The sequence below is a fragment of the Aotus nancymaae genome, unplaced genomic scaffold (genome assembly GCF_030222135.1).
Source record: "Aotus nancymaae isolate 86718 unplaced genomic scaffold, 86718_ANA_hifiasm-v0.15.2.pri h1tg000003l, whole genome shotgun sequence".
In the NCBI taxonomy this organism is placed as follows: domain Eukaryota; kingdom Metazoa; phylum Chordata; class Mammalia; order Primates; family Aotidae; genus Aotus; species Aotus nancymaae.
The window spans coordinates 4,522,540-4,540,499 of record NW_026988414.1 but is presented as its reverse complement, the minus strand read 5'-3'; the positions used below and the strand labels follow the sequence as shown (position 1 = coordinate 4,540,499).

Below are 17,960 nucleotides of genomic sequence, written 5' to 3'. Positions count from 1 at the left end.
TCCTAGAAACCCAGTTTTGGCTGGAAAATCTGGATGGTGTGTTACCTGCAGGCTCCCCCACGGGAGAGGGAATTTTCATTCTGCACGTACCAACTCAGGTGTGCAGGGCGGGGCCGCTTTCCAGGTGGCAGGAACGTGAGACAGCAGGGCTGGGGAGAGGCCAGCCAGCCTGGAGCCTTGGGACTTGCTCTTTCTGCACACCCAGCTGCTGAGTGTGACAAGTTTCAGGGTTGCCCCTCCTGAGCTCTTCCCATGAGCTCAGCTCTTAGGGACTGAAGCGTGCCTTCACACTCCCCAAATTCATACACCGGAGTCCTAACCCCCAGTACCTCAGAATGTGATTGTATTTGGATCCAGAGTCTTTCTTTTTTATTTTTTGGAGAAGAGTCTCACTCTGTCACCCAGGCTGGAGTGCAGTGGTGCAATCTTGGCTCACTGCAGCCTCTGCCGCCCGGGTTCAAGCCATTCTCCCACTGTAAGCTCCTGAGTAACTGGGATTACAGGCACCCCCCACCATGTCCAGCTAATTTTTAAATTTTTAGTAGAGATGGGGTTTTACCACGTTGGCCAGGTTGGTCTCAAACTCCTGACCTCAAGAGATCCACCTGCCTCAGCCTCCCAAAGTGCTGGGACCAAGGCGTGAGCCACTGTGCCCGGCCTTGGTCCCAGGGTCTTAAAGAGGTAAGGTAAACCAAGAGAATTACCATGGGCCCAAATCCAATACAATTAGTACCCTTAAAGAAAAGTACATTTCTTTTTGAAAGAAGAGAAAACACGGGCACGCAGAGGCATGAGCCTGCGAGGACTCAGGGAGAAGGTGGCCGGCCACCAGCCAAGAAGAGAGGCCTCGGAGAAACCAGCCCTGCTGACACCTTGACCTCGCCTCAGGCCTCCAGCGGGGAGAGAACAGATTCCTGCTGTGTCGCCGCCTGGTCTGTGGTATTCATTATGGCAGTCTTAGGAAACTGAGGCCCCAGCCCTGGCTGAGGCTACACACACATCAGCTCACTGAATCCTCGACTCACTGTGCCCTACTTTTCCCAGAGAAAGAACTGAGGCTCAGAGAGGCAGTTACTGCTTGAGGCCACTCAGCTAGTGGACGGCAGAGCGGGGCTCGAACCCAGGACCAGCTGACTCTAGCCAGACCTGGAGACCTTCCAAGAAAGAAAATGGCATTCCTCGCTCCCAGCAGCAGAGGGGGACCACGGTCAGACAGGAAGACCTCTGCATCCCAGGCCCACACTGAGGACCCGGCATAGCCAGTGCCCCAGCTGCCTCCTGCCACCCCCAGCTGCTCCAGGAATGCAGGATGTGAAGGGGGCCTGGGACCGCTGGTGTCTGCCCAGCTTGGCCTCCTTCCCCCCACCCCCTACTTCCTGGCAGCCCCTGGAGTGAGCAATTCCAGGCTCCACAAATTCCAAGCCCAGCCTCCGAGACGGAGGAAGCAGAGAACTTTCTCACAGTCTGTGGGGTGGAAGGAAGGCCTGAAACCAGCCTCGTCAGCTCCCAGTCTGGGGTGAAGGGGCCACCCGGCAGGACACCTTCCTGGCACTGGACACTCCTTCATTCCCTGGCCCAGCAGCTCTCCTGGGCCTCCCTCTGCTCCACTACACCCTAGACCCAAGAATCCCCCCATGGCCTCCCCGCTTAGCACCCACTGTGCGTGCCAGGCTCACCGCCAAGAGCTCCACACAGACCAGCTCTTCCCAATCAACTCTCCAGCACGAGTTTATCATCATCCTCACTGCATACATAGTGGGGTGGCCCTTCCCCACCTCCCTTCTCTATCTGGCCCACTCTGCCAGGCCAGGTCAGCCGTTAGCCTTGGAAACCTGGAGGAATGGCACCAAGCCAGGGGCTGGGGAGGCGGAGAGCCCTTGGCCAGGCAGCCAGAGCCTTGAGTGCCTCCACCCAGTCCCAGCCTCAGCCCACAGCACCCAGGACCCGGGAACAGGAGGCCCTTTGTGAGTGGCTGGGCCCAGGTGGCAGGGGCTGGCCTGGCTGAAGACCTGGCTTGGCAGAGGCCAGACAGGGCAGAGGCAGCTCTGGAGAGGCAAGCAGGAGGGGTGGGTGAGCCAAGGCCCGTGGCAGCAGCTTAGAGGGCACTGGAGCCCACCCTGTCCCCTGCAACCTTCCACCTCTGCACTGTGTGGCACTGTGCCCAAGGGTGGAGTGGGGGCAGGCGCCTCCCTCAGGCCAGATCACCAGGAAGCAGTTCAGGGTCCAGGACTGCGTTGCTCCTTCCCCAGGGCACCACCCTCACCTTGGAAGACCATCCTTAGCCTTCCTGATCAAATTCCTTAGAGGCCTTCAAGGCTCTTCCAGACCTGACCCCAGAGGCTCCCCCCTCCAGCCCCATTTCAGGCCATCCCCTCCCCGCTTCAGGGCCTTGTGCAGTTCCTCCTCTAGGCCTACCCCTACCACCCTTCATGCTGGCTGCCTACTTCTGCCTGGCACACTCCTCCCCGATGTGAGGGGCCCTGGCATCTCCTCCTTCAGGACTCAGCTGAAGCTGAACCATAACCTCCTCCTGAAGGGAGCCTGCCCTGACCAACCCTTCCCCCAACACACACACACACCCTCAGGGCTCCCGGGGTGGCTCTGCCCAGCAGCCAACATAGCTGTGAGCCATCGCCCCAGCAACCTCATCTGTCTAGCATCTGTCTCCCCTACCAGACTGCCAACTGCATGAGGGCAGGGAATGTTTCTTGCTCCCTTGTTGCACCCCAGTGCCTAGATCTGGGGCTTCTCAGAGTAGACACTAAAAATGTTTGTTGAATAAACCTGGAAGAGTCGCCTCATAAGTTTACAGATGAGAGCAACGAGGCCCTGAGGGAGGCAGGGAGGTTTCCAAATCACCCTGCTGGTTGGTGGAGGAAAAAAAAGATATTAAAAAAAAATCTTTACCAAGCATGAGGTAGACTGTGTGAATCCTCACAAACCCTTTAAAACACACAAGGGAGTATCCCCACTTTACAGAGGCTCCAAGAGGTAAGTCAGTTCCCTAAGATCATATAGCTGGAAAACAGAATCAGGATTGTGATGGTGACTCAGCATCCAAGGGATCAACAACCACACCTCTCTGTGAATAATTTCCTACTTTTTTCTAAGCAGCACAAAACTGTTTTCATCAAGAAAGAAGATTAAGGGCGGTATTACATGGTTTCTTATAACCCCAGAAGAGAAATTAGAACAGCTTGTAGAGCAGGGTTGCCACACCACACTCAGCCACTAGGTGTCACCATTTAGCAATAACCCAGGTCCTGCCCCTCCCTCCCACCACCCCTGCACCCACAGGCTGCTCACCATTGTTGCAGTGCCGGATGCAGTCCTGCAGCACAGCCTGCCACTTGTCCTGCTCGGCTTCTGTCATCATGCAGAAGTAGTAGTGACGTGCATAAGGATGCCAGAGGATGAGCGGGAACTGTGTGGGGCACTTGAGGATGGGTGCGCTGCCCGACTTTGCTGTGGTCCCTGTGGAGATACAACCTGCTGAGCAGATAACCCTCTGTGGTTACCCTCAGAGAGCAGAGGATGGCAGAGAACTGATCCCTTGGCCCCAGCTCTGATGACAGGCTCAGGCCCAGAGAAGGTTGGCCTGTGCCAGGCTGACCAGTGAGCCAGGGGGATGGGAGCAGCCTTCTTTCTGGCTGTCCTTCTCAGCTCCAAACCTGAGTCCAGCATCTGTGCAGACCCATTTCTTTCTTTCTTTTTTTTTGAGACGGAGTCTTGCTCTGTCTCCAGGCTGGACTGCAGTAGCACGATCTTGGCTCACTGCAACCTCCAACCTCTGCCTCCCGGGTTCAAGCTATTCCCCTGCCTCAGCCTCCCAAGTAGCTGGGACTACAAGTGCATGCCACCACACTCAACTAATTTTTTGTATTTAGTAGAGAAGGGGTTTCACCATGTTGGCCAAGATGGTCTTGATCTCCTGACCTCATGATCCACCCACCTTGGCCTCCCAAAGTACTGGGATTACAGGTGTGAGCCACCACTCCCGGCAAGACCCATTTCTCAGAGTGGGTAATAAGTCACATCCACCCCACTCTTGGGTAAGATTCTAAACTCTGTGTAAAGCACAAACAACACAAGGTCAGAGGCCCAGGTTCAAGAGCCAAGCACTACCTTCTTGGGTTTCCCTTCAAATTTCGGCTGTGGAGGCCAAAGTGTGGCTTAAGTGTCCACATGGGGAGGGAGGCATGTGGGGAAGAACGAAATACAGCAAAAGGAATTTTTCCATCCTTCGATTTCATTCTCAAGGATATGTAAGATCCAGCGAGATAGCTGGTCCTGGGCTGTGACCCTGCCACTGTTGTTAAGAATACAACAATAACAGTTATTCTCTCTGCCCTGGCTCTGGGTTGGGCTGTCCTGGGCACACAGCCCCTCCAGGGTCCACACAACACCCTGAGGGCAGTCCTCTTAGTGCCTGTGCTTTGTAGGCACTGAAGAGGCTGAGATTCAGAGGGGGGAGTGACTCACCCGAGCAGACACAGTGAAACAAAGCCAGAGTCACCCTGGAATCCAGGATGCCGCTCACCCGAGCTCTCCGTCACCACAGAATTAAAATAAGACTCTACTTTCAAGTCCCTGAGGCACAACCTGCCCCCCAGGTGGGCATATCCCCTGCCCCCTGGTTCCCAGGGATCATCAGAGAGGCCAGTGTTCCTGTAAGGCTGCTGGGGAATTTCAGCCAAGGTGAAGCCAAAGCAGGATGCTAAGAAGAATAAGTGCCGACACATGCAGTGGTGACTTACGGATTTACAAGGCAAGGTCACCAGACATCTCCCAGGAGGCCCTCTAGGACTTAGGGAGATGGGAAAGGCAGACGGCGAGGTCCCCAGTCACAGCTCTAGGCCTAGCTGGTGTCTCCACAAATGTGGGGCTGCAAGCAATGGGCTCAGGGCCACCCCTCCCCTGGCCAGCTCCGGAGGCCTGTGGAGGGCATCGTGGCCTGAGGTGGGTGTTCCTTTACCTGGTAAGGAGCTGCCAACAAGCTCCAGGTATTGGTCCACGGAAGTGAGGATTTTGTAGCCTGCACTGTTGATGACAGCTCGTGGTGGGACCTGCCGCTCATAGGCCTGAGGAAAGCAAGAGAAATGATCCCTGAGGGTTAAGGGTGTGGCCAAGCCTAACCACCACCTGGCTTCAGGGCCCTACTCAGTGTGGCCCAAAGTAAGGAGGAGAAGGGGAAAGAGAAGGCACAGAGGGAAGAGTGTGACTATCATGGTGATTAGAGCAGGATGGTACAGCAACCTAGACCCCGGCTCTGGGCTCAATTCCTAGCTTCACTGGGTAGTGTCTGTGTGATGCTGAGGATAAAGTTCCTTAAATGCCTGAGCTTCAGCTTCCTCATCAAGAATATTCTTCTTTCTCATCAAAACCAGGGAATCAAGAATATTCAGGATGAGGAAAACATTTTAAAATAAAAATAAAACCAGGGTAATAACCATTCCTGCCTCACAGAGCCATGTGAGGACTGAGTGAGCTAACCGGTGGCGCCTGGCACACCACAGGGCCTCAACAGGCCTGGCCGAGGCGGTGTTCTCACTGCTGCCTCTGTTGCCAGCAGCTCCACTAGTTATTTCTTACATATCAGGCCCTGTGCTAAGGCATCGCATGCTTCATTTCACAGAATTCTCCCATCCGAAACATGAACACCCACAACTTCACATAGCTGGGAAGTAGCAGAACTAGGACATGAACCAGGACTATTTGTCTCCAGAGCCTGGGGTATTTGACAATTACCCTGAACTGCCCCCACCAACTTCCTAGGCTCTGAGCATCACACAAATGTCCTCTGGAGGAGAATTTGCTCCAGAAACTTACACCAGTAGCAGGGGGTGAAAGCGGTTTTGATGGAATAGCTCATACAGCAGGGCTGCCATGCTACTCCCTGCCACTAGGTGTCACTATACAACCCAGTTCCTGAAAGTGGCTCAGCACCTGTAGGGCACTGATTTGCAAAACATGGTCCCAGATCTTCAACACCACCCTAGAATTTATTAGAAATGCAAATATTGGCTCCAACCCAGATCTGAATCAAACTTGGAGTAGGGGGTGAAAGCCCAGCATCCGGTCTTTCAACAAACCCTCCAGGTGAATGGGATGCCCTACCATTTGAGAACCACTACTCTGGGGCACGAGGTTGTTCCTGACTTTATGCTGCTCTAACACTGATCTGCCCCGAAATACAGGGCAGAGGCCTGTTCTTCTGGCTGCTCTGGAGAAATGTGCAATTGAAGAAATCAGGTCTGTGGCTCAACCAGATGGGGCTTTCCCGAGGTAAGGAAAAGACAAGGCACAATCCTCCCGGAGAGGCAGGAAGTCCAGTGAGAAAGGAGGTGGCAGGAGGAAGGGGCTCAGCACCCTGGAGCTGGAAGGACTGGAGAGAGATTAGAGGGATGGGGAGGAGTGAGTGACAGTTGGTTATAAGGGACAGGAGTCAGCGGTATTCCCCAGAGATGAAGAATGGGCTGCTGTCCAGAGAGTGCACCCAGGGCAGCCTGCAGGTTGGGTGAGGGGAGGGGCTGCGGTTGCGCTCTGGCCCTGGTGACCACGTGCGGGCTGTGAGGGTGGCTTCTGGGGCCTAAGTTTCCGAGTGGGGAGGAGGCACACGTGGAGAAGGCGAGGAGGCTCAGCACGGCGCCGGGGTGGCCTCACCACTTTGTTGTCATAGAGCACCAGCCCGTAGTTATGGGGCACGAGGCTGAAGCGGTTCCTCCACTTCTTGCTGTCCTCCTGGTACTGGAAGAGGTTCCCCGAGAAAATGATGCGCTCGTCCAGTGGCACCTGTGGGCAGGAGGGGGCGGGGAATGAGGCCCAGATCAGGGGCTGGGGGGGTGCTCCCCATGAAGCTGACAGCCCAGCCAGCAGAGCCTGTGTGCAAGCCCCCGGCCTAGTACGTCCTCCACTTTGGATCTCCCAGGGTCCTCCCAAAGCCTGAGCCTGGCTGCCTCTCACCCATTCTGCAGATGAGAAAAGTGAGGCTCAGAGCTGTGGAGGGGCTCACCCAGGGTCCAGGCAGTGTGGCGACATCAGGTCTTGAACCCAGGACAGGAACCCACCTACTGCACCAGGCTGCTCCTCACCCACCTACAGCTGCAGCACTGGTGCCCCATGGTCGCTCCAGGCACAGGGGACACACCCACAGACCAGGACTTCAACAGCCCCAGTGCCTGGGCAAGTCTATCCCTGGCTCTAGGCCTCCATTTCCCCTCAGGGCAACGACAACTTGAACAAGGTGGCTCCAGAGAACCTCCCAGCTCTGATGGCTGATGAGACGGCCTCCCTCAATCTGGGTGCTGATGAAGAGTGCCTCTGTCTGGGGGTGTTTGATGTCTGACCCGCGTCCTGGCAGGCTGGTGACCTATGTAGGCTGGTGACCTACGTGGGCTGCAAAACGCCCGGACCTTCCTACAAAGCCCAACTCTGCCTGACTCACAGCATGTCTCGTCACTTTGAGCATCAGTTTCCTCAGCTGTAAAATGGGAATCATAAGAGTTGGTACGCATAATACACAGGACCGCCATGACCACTACTGGTAGGACTCAGTATCTGTGACAGCTTCCCAGCCCCAGGGATTGACTTATCTGGGGATGGGGAAGGAGGATCTTTAAACCAGGGTTGGGGGCCCAATAGGAAGCTATGGCCAGGTGCAAGGCGTCCTGAGCAGACAAGCACCAGGAAGCTTCTGGAAGGAGAGAGACCACAAGGGGAGAGGCTTCATCTTGGATGGGAGGGAATCCAGGGGAGTACAGTGTTCCTCTGTTTCTTAGCAAATTCTATTTGTTCTACAATAAATAAGGTGACTTTGGCCTGACACCGTGGCTCACGCCTGTAATCTCAGCACTTTGGAAGGCCAAGGCGGACAGATCACCAGGTCAGAAGTTCAAGACCAGCCTGGCCACCATGGTGAAACCCCATCTCTACTAAAAATAGAAAAATTAGCCAGGCATGGTGGCACATGCCTATAATCCCAGCTACTTGGGAGGCTGAAGCAGGAGAATTGCTTAAACCCCAGAGGCGGAGATCGTGATGAGCCGAGATCGGGCCACTGCACTCCAGCCTGGGCAACAAGAGCGAAACTGTCTCAAAAATAAACAAGGTGCCTTTTGCAAAAAGAAACAATTCTCCGAAGCAGTCACGGGAGAAAGGGTGATTGCCATTGTGCCTGCACCTTCCCAGCTTCCTGGCTCTGCCCGGGCCCATCCTCGCAGTCCTGTCTCCTCTTGGCCCTGCGCACCCTTCACCGTGTCCCCCTCTCCTCACTCCCTCCCTGCTGCTTTTCAAGGGGAAACACTACATACTCCTCGAGAGGGAGAGCCCATTGTGCTCACACAATAGGACCTGCAGGCTTCTTCCTACCAGGGACAAAAATATTTACAGGAAAAGAAAATGGCTCCCCTACCACCCTCCACCTCACACACAGTGGGCTTTGCCCAAGTCACGGAGCTGCCCTCAGTGGTCTATATATAAACTTCCCATACCCAGCTCAAATCCCTGTCTTTTCTAGAAAGAGCAGAGAGCTCTCATAACACCCTAGCAAGAGGCCTCTGGTTTTCGTCTTCCTCCCCGTTTAGGGCAGGAGCCCCAGGACATAGGGACGTGCACTCAGGGACACGGCAGTCCCAGCAGGAGGCTGTGCAGAAGTGGGCTAGCAACCCAGGCAGGCTCAACAACCCCCACCACCCAGTCCGCTCTCAGATCCCAGGGAGCTCGCAATGGGTGGCTGGCTGTGGGTTTGGGTTTTATTTTTAAGACTTTCTTTTTTTTTTTTTTTTTTTAGAGGGGATCAAGTAGATTTTATTTTATTTTTAAGACTTTCAAATGGCAGAGTCGTGTTTCTATTGGAAGGCCTGCAGGAAATGAAACAGAACTCGACAGCCCAGGCAAAATAGTCTAGACTCTGCAAGGCTCTCCAATGCCTCAGTCAGAGACAGCACAGGCCCCAAGGTCATAGACAACCAGGACTCCTGTCTCGGCACCACCACCCACCGCCAGAGCCTGGACAAGCAGCTCTGCCTCTCTGAGCCTCAATGTCCACATCTGTGATGCGGGCATCATCATAGCCCCTCCCTCAGAGTGGGGCCAGGTGGCTGAGCAAACAATACAGGCACAAGACAATTGCTGTTTTAGCCAGGCACAGTGGCTCACACCTGTAATCCCAGCACTTTGGGAAGCCAAGGCAGGCAGATGCTAAGGTCAGGAGTGCGAGACCAGCCTGGCCAACATGCTGAAACTCTGTCTCTACTAAAAATACAAAAAATTAGCTGGGTGGGTGGCGGACACCTGTAGTCCCAGCTGGTAGGGAGGCTGAGGTACGAGAATCACTTGAACCCGGAAGGCAGAGGTTGCAGTGAGCCGAGGTCGTGCCACTGCTCTGCAGCCTGGGAGACAGAGTGAGACTCTGTCTAAAAAAAAGCAAAAAACAAAGACAACTGCTGTTTATTCTTATTTTTGTTGTGTTATTATCACTATTTTTATTTTATTTTGTCCTCTATGAGAAGGAATTTGGTTCAAATTTCATGGTATTCTATTGTTTCTAATAAAAACCATTGGTGTTTTTATCACCACTGGTGATTAATACTATCTCTAGTATTATGATGTTATTGTGACTTTACATTGTGATAATCTGTTTCCTGAGTGGCAGAATAAGACCAAAAATACCTGCTTTTCAGGGATTGTGGGTGAGTGATTTCATTTCACTCTCCTTGCTTACATGTTGCTCTTTTTCTATAATAAATACACACTCCCGCCTCCCCAGAGTAAACGGGGCGTCACGCAGAGGAAATGCTTCACGCCCTCAGCTGGCACCCACTTGTCTTAGATTATTAAGACTTGGGCTGCCTGTGACCTTTCTTTCCAGACAGGGGAGCCATTCTGGCCCCACTCACCTGGGCTGCGTCCAAGGCCTCATTTCCTTCCTTTCCTACAATCCAGGTGCGCACCTGCCAGACGCCCAGGCTAGGCCACAGCTGGGCCCCTCTGCTGCCACGGGGTTAAGAGGTTACCACAACACTGGGGAAGAGGCAACCTCTTCTGGATCCAAAAGCAAAGGTGATGCTCTGAGTGGCTCCAACACACGGTCCTGATCTCCCTCTACCAGGCGGGCTGCAGTCACAGCAGAAAGGGCCCTGGGCTGGCCCTGCCCCCGCCATCCTGAAGGAGCCACTTAAAGGCTCAGCCCTGGCCAGGTGCATCAGCTCAGGCCTGTAACCTCAGCACTTTGGGAGGGCGAGGTGGGCGGATCTCCCGAGTCCCACCCCCGGCCCTGTGTCTGAGTCAATCACAGTTTCCTTTTCCCAGAAGGCTTTGCCAGCCCCCTTTGGCCCATACTGACCCTCAGGCTGGAGCCAGGCTTCTTCCAGTCCCTCACTTGACAAATATTTCCTTAGAAAACAGCATCCTACTATTTATAGCAGATCATGAGGCCAGTGACAGCACCTTCCCTGCTTCAGGCACAGCCACCCTGGGAAGGAGGTGTTCTCCCATTTGACAGATGAGTAAACTCAGGCTTAGAGGAGGAGCTTGCCTTGAACCGGAGACTATCAATACTCTAGAGCGCCAGCTCTGATGGTGGGGGAGGTGAGCTGGGAGGAGTCACCCATGGTGACTGAAGGGATCTCAACAACACCACCTGGGTTACCCACCCATTCAGAAGTGGGAAGGAGGCTAGGCGTGGTGGCTCCTGCCTGTAATCCCAGCACTTTTGGGGGACTGCAGCTGGAGGATCACTTGAGCCCGGGAGTTTGAGACCAGCCTGGGCAACACAGCAAAAGCCCATCTCTATAAAAAATACAAAAATTAGCCGAGAGTGGTGGTGTACACCTGCAGTCCCAGTAACTGGGGAGGCTGAGGTGGGAGGATCACTTGAGTTGGAAAGGTTGAGGCTGCAGTGAGCCATGATTGCACCACTGCACTCCAGCCTGGGCAACAGCAAAACCCTATCTCAAAAAAAATTAATAGGCCAGGCATGTGGCTCATGCCTGTAATTCCAGCACTTTGGGAAGCTGAGGTGGGTGGATCACTTGAGGCCAGGAGTTCAAAACCAGCCTGGCCAACATGGTGAAACCCCATCTCTTCTAAAAATACAAAAAAAAAAAAAAAAAACCTGGGTATGGTAGTGTGTGCCTGTGGTCCCAGCTACTCAAGAGGCTGAGTCAGGAGAATGGTTTGAACCCAGGATGCAGAGGTTGCAATGGGCTGAGATTGCACCACTGCACTCCAGCCTAGGTGACAGAGCAAGACTCTGTCTCAAAAAAGAAAATAATAATAATAATAACAAGAGGCCAGGTGGGGTGGCTCACGCCTGTAATCCCAGCAGTTTGGGAGGCTAAGGCAGGTGGATCATGAGGTCAGGAGGTCGAGACCGGCCTGGCCAATATGGTGAAGCCTCATCTCTACTAAAAATATGAAAATTAGCTGGGTGTGGTGGTGAGCACTTGTAGTCCCAGCCGCTCAGGAGGCTGAGGCAGGAGAATCGCTTGAACTTGGGAAGCGGAGGTTGCAGAGAGCCAAGATTGTGCCATTGCACTCCAGCCTGGGCGACAGAGCGAGACTCTGTCTCAAAAAAAAAAAAAAAAAAAGCAGCAGCCTGGGGAGGGGGACCTTAAAGGCCATCACAGTAACAATGAAAACTGAGGCCCAGAAAAGTCAAGTTACTCCCCCGAGGCCACATGGTGAGAGGCAGCAGAACCCACCCGAGCCCTCTCAGCACCTCTCACCTTGCGCCAGAGCAGCTGGGCCTGCGGCAGCCCCGTGCCCTCGATCTCGTGGCGCATGCTGTTGAAGAGAGCCACGCCATACTGGTCTTCATAGAACTGGAGGAACTCCGTCAGGATCGTCCCGGTTTTTTCTGGAAGAGAAGAACAAACAGGAGTTTGAGGTCCTCAGGGAAGTTGATGCATCTCAATCCTCCTCCAGGCAGGGGTGGCTGCAAAGCCCCAAATTCCTGCATGTGGAATTGTTTGCACAAGCTCCTTGTGCTCATCTGTGCTGAATTTCTGGCCAGAGCCGCGAGTTTCCTGTGAAAACCAAGCGCCTTGGTAAAGGGTGAACCTCCAGATGGGGAAGTGGGCAATGGCCATAGACAGAGAATCAAAATTCACAAATGCAAACGGAACCAAGACTCCATTTCCTCTCGTCACACTGGTGGGGACGTGCAAAAACAGGCCATGTCACCCAGAGCTGGGGGTGTCAGGAATGGGGACAGCCGTTTTTTGGGGGTGGGTGTCCAGTCCTTCGATGCTCCCACCTCTAGGAATCTACCCCATAGAACGAAGCGCAGGAGGCCACGGAGGTGAATGTGCACTGAGGCCATAGCGCGGGGAGGCGGCGGGGAACAGCTGAACGTGACCTCTAGAGATGATCGGTATATACTGGTTCACCCAGGATGGTAAAAAGTAAAAAGATGGAGGGGGCCGGGTGTGGTGGCTCCCAGCACTTTTAGAGGCTGAGGTGGGTGGATCAACTGAGGTCAGGGGTTCTAGACCAGCCTGGCCAAGATGGCAAAACCGTCTCTATCAAAAATACGAAAGTTAGCCGGGTGTGGTGGCAGGCACCTGTAATTTCAGCTACTCAGGAGACTGAGGCAGAAGAATCACTGGAACCTGGAAAGCGGAGGTTGCAGTGAACCAAGATCGCACCACGTACTCCAGCCTGGGCAACAGAGCAAGACTTCATCTCAAAAAAAAAAAAAGATGGTGGGACCTAGCCTGATAGGTGCCAATAAAAGGAAGGGAGCTCGTGCTCCATTAAGTAAAGCAAGCAAGTGACAGAGTCACCTGTTGACTATCACCTCATTAAAAAAACTCTTTCTGGCCAGGTGCAGTGGCTCACACCTATAATCCCAGCACTTTGGGAGACGAAGGCAGGTGTATCGCTTGAGCCCAGGAGTTTGAGACCAGACTAGGCAACACACCAAGACCATGTCTCTACAAAAACAAAAGTTTGGCGAGGCGCAGTGGCTCACACCCATAATCCCAGCACTTTGGGAGGCCGAGGTGGGCCACTTGAGGTCAGGAGTTTGAGACCAGCCTGGCCAACATGGCGAAACCCCATCTCTACTAAAAATACAAAAGTTAGTCAGGCATGGTGGCAGATGCCTGTAATCCCAGCTACTCAGGAGGCTGAGGCAGGAGAATGACTTGAACCTGGGAGGCGGAGGTTGCAGTGAATCAAAATTGTGCCACTGCACTTTAGCCTGGGTGACAGAGCAAGACTCCGTCTCAAGGAAAAAAAAAATATACAAAAATTAGCCAGGTGTGGCGGCATGTGCCTACAGTCTCAGCTATTTGAGAGGCTGAGGTAGTAGGATCATTTAAGCCGGGGGAGGTCGAGGCTACAGTGAGCTATGATTGTGCCACTGCACTCCAGCCTGGGCGACAGAGCACGACCCTGTCTCAACACACATAACAAAACCATAACTGCTCCTGTTTGTGCATATAGATGCCTTAGGCTTGGGCGCTTGGAGGAGGTCTGGAGGGCAGCATGCCAGGCTGGGAAGGGCAGGACTGCTGGATGTGGGAGTGGGGAACGCAGAGTGAGCTTCCTTTTCTATTTCCTTTTATAGCATTCGAATTATTTTATAATCATGATTCCTTTCATAATAAAAAACATTCTAAAAGTAATGCCTCTACCAAGTGAACACGCTTTCTGCTTTCACTGGCCATTTGCTCCTGTCTCCTAAGCAGTTTCTGAATGGAGGTGAGTGTTATGGCCTTGAGAGGCTCGGGCCACATCAGGCTCAGTATGTGTGCTCCCGGGCACCCCATGTTCAGATGAAGGACAAGGCCCAGAGAGGGTCTTGGACCCATGAGAGGAGATGCTTCCTGTTCCTAAGAAGCTGCAGCTCTCGTCCCCACCAGGATCTGTGCTGGCCCACTGTGTGGCTCTCCTCTCTGGGCCTCGGTTTCCCCCCAAGCACTGAGAGGCTGGATTTGATGATGGACAGGCCCCGTCCCCTCTGACAGTCTTGGATTCCAGGTTTCAAAGACCTGGTCCTTTCTCAAAAGGAGCTGGCAGGACCCTGCCCCCGCCTCGGCCAGTCTCCAGGTACCGAGGGCACCTGGCTAGGATGACACCTCATACCATCCTCTCCGTAGCTCTGTGAGGTAGCACCCGTGTTATCCCCACTGTACAGAGGAGGTAACTGAGGTCCAGGGAGGTTAAGTCACTAGCACAAGATCACACAGCCACTGGGTGGTGGAGCTAGGATGCAGTCCCAGGTCCCTGCCAGGAGGTGGTGGCCTGCGAGGGCTAAGAGTACATGCCACGTGCCATGCCTCACAGCTCATATCCAGGGTACCGGGCACATGACCCTCCTGGGTGTCTGCCCACACTCCGGGCCCTGCCTCTGATGGGGGTAGGGGGATGTCCCCCAACCCCTCTCCACAGACCCTGTCCCTCCCTGTGCTCCCCTTTCCTGGAATGAGGTTACGTCTGTCCAGATTCCAGTTTTGGGGGAGGAAGGGGAGAACAAATGAGGAATTTGCTTTGAACGCCTATTTTTTTTAACACCATAAACAACCAGAACTCTCTCCGAGACCCATGGGAATTGTTTTGAAAAATGATGAGGCAGAGAGGGAGCAGGTGGAAGACAGTCATACACTGGGGCTGATAGAGAAAAAAAAGAGGATGGAAGCTGACAGTAACGTCGGTACCATCATTGTCATCGTCATCATCACCATTTACGGAGCACCAAACCTGTGCTGCGGCAGGTTTTACGCATGTGAACCCAGAGAATCTCCATGACAACCCCAGGGAGCCAGTGCTGCTGTTCTCCTATTTCCCAGGAGGAGTTCAGCCACGCACCCCCTGGATATTCTATCAATGTGGCTGGCAGGATGGGCAGGCTTGGGCCTGTAGGTCTCAGAGGTCCTTTGGCCGTGGTTCCGGGGCCCCCAGCCAGCCCCGGTGCACCCAGCCCGCAGACAGAGCATTCTTTCCACACAGAGCATTATTTCCCGAAGGGCTAGAGTCTGCCCTGGAAGGAGCTGCCATGGCTGTGAGGACTCACACCCAGCTCTGCCTGACCGCAGCCCATGCTCAGCTGCCCGGACAGCACAGCCCAGATATCGAGTCCAGGCAGGGAGTAGCTGGGTTCAGAAGGACCCCTGCACAGAGCTGGGGAGAACATAAGAGGGCAAGATGGAGCCAGGAGAAGGCCCAGGCATGTCCCATCAAGGGACAGTTGAGGCCCAAGTTGGGCAGGGCTGTGGACCAGAGAGGAAGGTGCAGGAAGCTCTGAGGAAGGGAGGGATGGGAGCGTGGGGACCCGCTACCCTTCAGGGTGGGAGCTGAAGGTCAAGGCAGGAGCTGAAGGTCAAGTCTTTGGGCCAGGGCGGTGCTGGGCCAAGGGGGCCCAGGCAAAGGCCAGGGGTCCATGGATGCAGTTCCCTCTGGGTTTCTCACGTTGGCCCCAGGTGGAGCCAGAGTCGCTCACTACCCAGCCTTGCTCTCAGAATTCAGGAGTCAAGTGGGTCGGGTAGGTAGGGCTGGAACTCTGCTGGAGGGTCTGGTCTCCTTTTGCTCACCATTGGATCCTGGGCACTGGGCCTGGCACAAGCAGATGTCGGGGAGGGGTTGGAAGAGTAGGGGGTTGGTCCAGTGACCAAATAGTTACTAAGTCCAAACAAGGGAAGGCCTCAGGGTAGGCATCGGGGGGAAACTGAGGGAGCAGCAGACTGGAGGTAGGGGGACGGCATCAGCAAGGGGTCAAGGACCTTAAGGATGGTGCCCAGGCAGCATCAGGAAGCCAGCCCTGCTCAGCAGAAAGGTGGCTGCCAAGGCAAGCTGGAAAGGGAGGACCACGGGGAACAGGGCCACGGACAGCTTCTTGGCACCTTCTTCCAAGCACATTCTTGAGAGATGTCTTCAGCCAGCGTGGAAAGAACCGCCATGTGCTTAGTACAGAGGAAGCAACCCAGACACGCAGAAGATGAGGACTCAGGCGCTGGGGGCCCCAGGTGTGGAGGCCAGAGGGGCCTAGCCTGGACGAAGGGTTTGCAGGGGCCTTCCTGGCCAGGCCCTGTTGGAAGAGGACCCAGGTGGGCACTGCAACCCTGGCGGGGGCTCAAACATAGGGCCCAGCCTGGCCACGGCCTCACCTGCTGAGCTCTGGGGCCACCGCCCAGGCGGCCCCCACCCAGTACCCCATTTCTTCCTCCACCCAGTACCCCACTTCTTCCCCTGCCCCGTACCCCACTTCTTCCCCCCGCTCAGTACCCCACTTCTTCCCCCTGCCCAGTACCCCACTTCTTCCCCCCACCTAGTACCCCACTTCTTCCCCCACCTAGTACCCCACTTCTTCCCCCCGCCTAGTACCCCACTTCTTCCCCCCGCCCAGTACCCCACTTCTTCCCCTGCCCAGTACCCCACTTCTTCCCCCACCCAGTACCCCACTTCTTGCCCCTGCCCAGTACCCCACTTCTTCCCCCACCCAGTACCCCACTTCTTCCCTCAGTACCCTTCTTACCCCACCTAGTACCCCACTTCTTACCCCGCCCAGTACCCCACTTCTTCCCCCACCTAGTACCCCATTTCTTACCCCGCCCAGTACCCCACTTCTTCCCCCACCCAGTACCCCACTTCTTCCCCCGTCCCAGTACCCCACTTTTCCTTCATGCTCCCTGCAGTGGCTCTCTCCCTGGCACTGTCACTTCAGGATTTTACAACTCAAATTCCCATGTGGCATCCTGGCCTGGGTGTCTGTGGGGGTCCCGAGCCCGGGCACCCCTCTTTCCTCCACACTTGCCCACAGCACCTCTTCCCATTTCCTGCCACAGCCTCTGGAGACCCACACACCACGGATTTGGGGCGGATGTTGAACAGGGCCTCCAACACTCAGGCTTGCCACCCTGTTAGGGGAATGTGAGCCAGAGAGGGTGAGCGGCTCAGCTAGGTCACACAGCCAGATGGAGGCAATCAGGTTCGAGCCATAGCCGGCTGCATGCCCCCCTCCTGGTCCTGGCTCTGGCCACTGTCTACAGGGCCCCAAAGGCCCCCCTACCTCCCCTTAGAGGGCGGAGAGGAAACGGGCTGTGGCCCCATCTGCAGAGGCAGGGCTGGCCCGCAGGTCCCGGAGGCCTCAGCTAGTAGGAGCGATCACTCACTTCTGCCAGCTACAGAGAGGCTGGGGCGGGGCGGTCTGAGGTGTGTGCCAGCCTCGTCGCCTTCCACATTTTCTCATCCATCCTGCCTCCCTGCACTGACTCAGCCCAGGTGCTGCTGGCGAGAAGGCAGGGGATGGAGGGGGTGGGATTGACAGAGCCTGTCCCACAGTTCCAGGTGCCCAGCCTCCTGGTGAGGAGCTGGGAGTCAGGGCCAGAGTCCCCGCCCCGCCACATGCCAGCCCTGCAAGCGCCTGACTCTCTCGGAGCCTCCCGTTCTTCCTCTGTAAATGGGCCTCTCCGAAGAAGAAGCCGTTCTGAGCTCTGCACTCCGCAGGAGGAGGATAGCGCTTGAGGTGCTCAGCCCCAGGCTCCACAAATGTCACTGTCAATCACCACAGCCCTCAGCTTAGAACAGCAGTCCCAAGAGACTGTGAAATGTTTATTAGCAGTGTAACTTTTATAGTTTGAAATAATCCAATAACGATTTGTTTTCTGAAGAACTGGGACAAGAATCACAAAATAAAAATAATGATAAGGGGCTTTCCACAGATAAAGACGCGGGGGCCGAGGGAGACGGCGGGGCCCTGCATGTGGTGAGGGGTCCCGCCTGACCGTGGCTGGGCTCCCCTGGCTCTGGCACCCAGAGCCATCGGTTGCCCCCTTTTCACCCTCTGCCAACAGGAGCTAAGCCCACCCCAGTCAGACACAGGGCCCACCGGTCCTCTGCCGAACACATACCATTCTTCAAATGGCCCCAGAGGTGAGTGCAGGGAAATCAAACCATCACTTTACAGGTGTATAAACCGAGGCTCAGAACAAGGCCACTCTGCCAGTCCACAAAACCTG

The 17,960-nt window shown here is 55.0% G+C and overlaps 1 protein-coding gene across 1 annotated transcript in view; it reads right to left on the bottom strand.

Moving 5' to 3' along the window:
* Nucleotides 1-17,960, bottom strand: part of NIBAN2 (niban apoptosis regulator 2) — a 64,904-nt gene that overhangs the window by 14,620 nt on the left and 32,324 nt on the right. Inside the window, exons 2-5 of the mRNA XM_021674042.2 lie at nt 11,727-11,857; nt 6,664-6,792; nt 4,976-5,081; nt 3,307-3,474 (exon numbers count right to left, since the gene is read on the bottom strand). Coding sequence (XP_021529717.2) covers nt 3,307-3,474; nt 4,976-5,081; nt 6,664-6,792; nt 11,727-11,857 — 534 coding nt within the window. The remainder of the gene's footprint in view (nt 1-3,306; nt 3,475-4,975; nt 5,082-6,663; nt 6,793-11,726; nt 11,858-17,960) is intronic.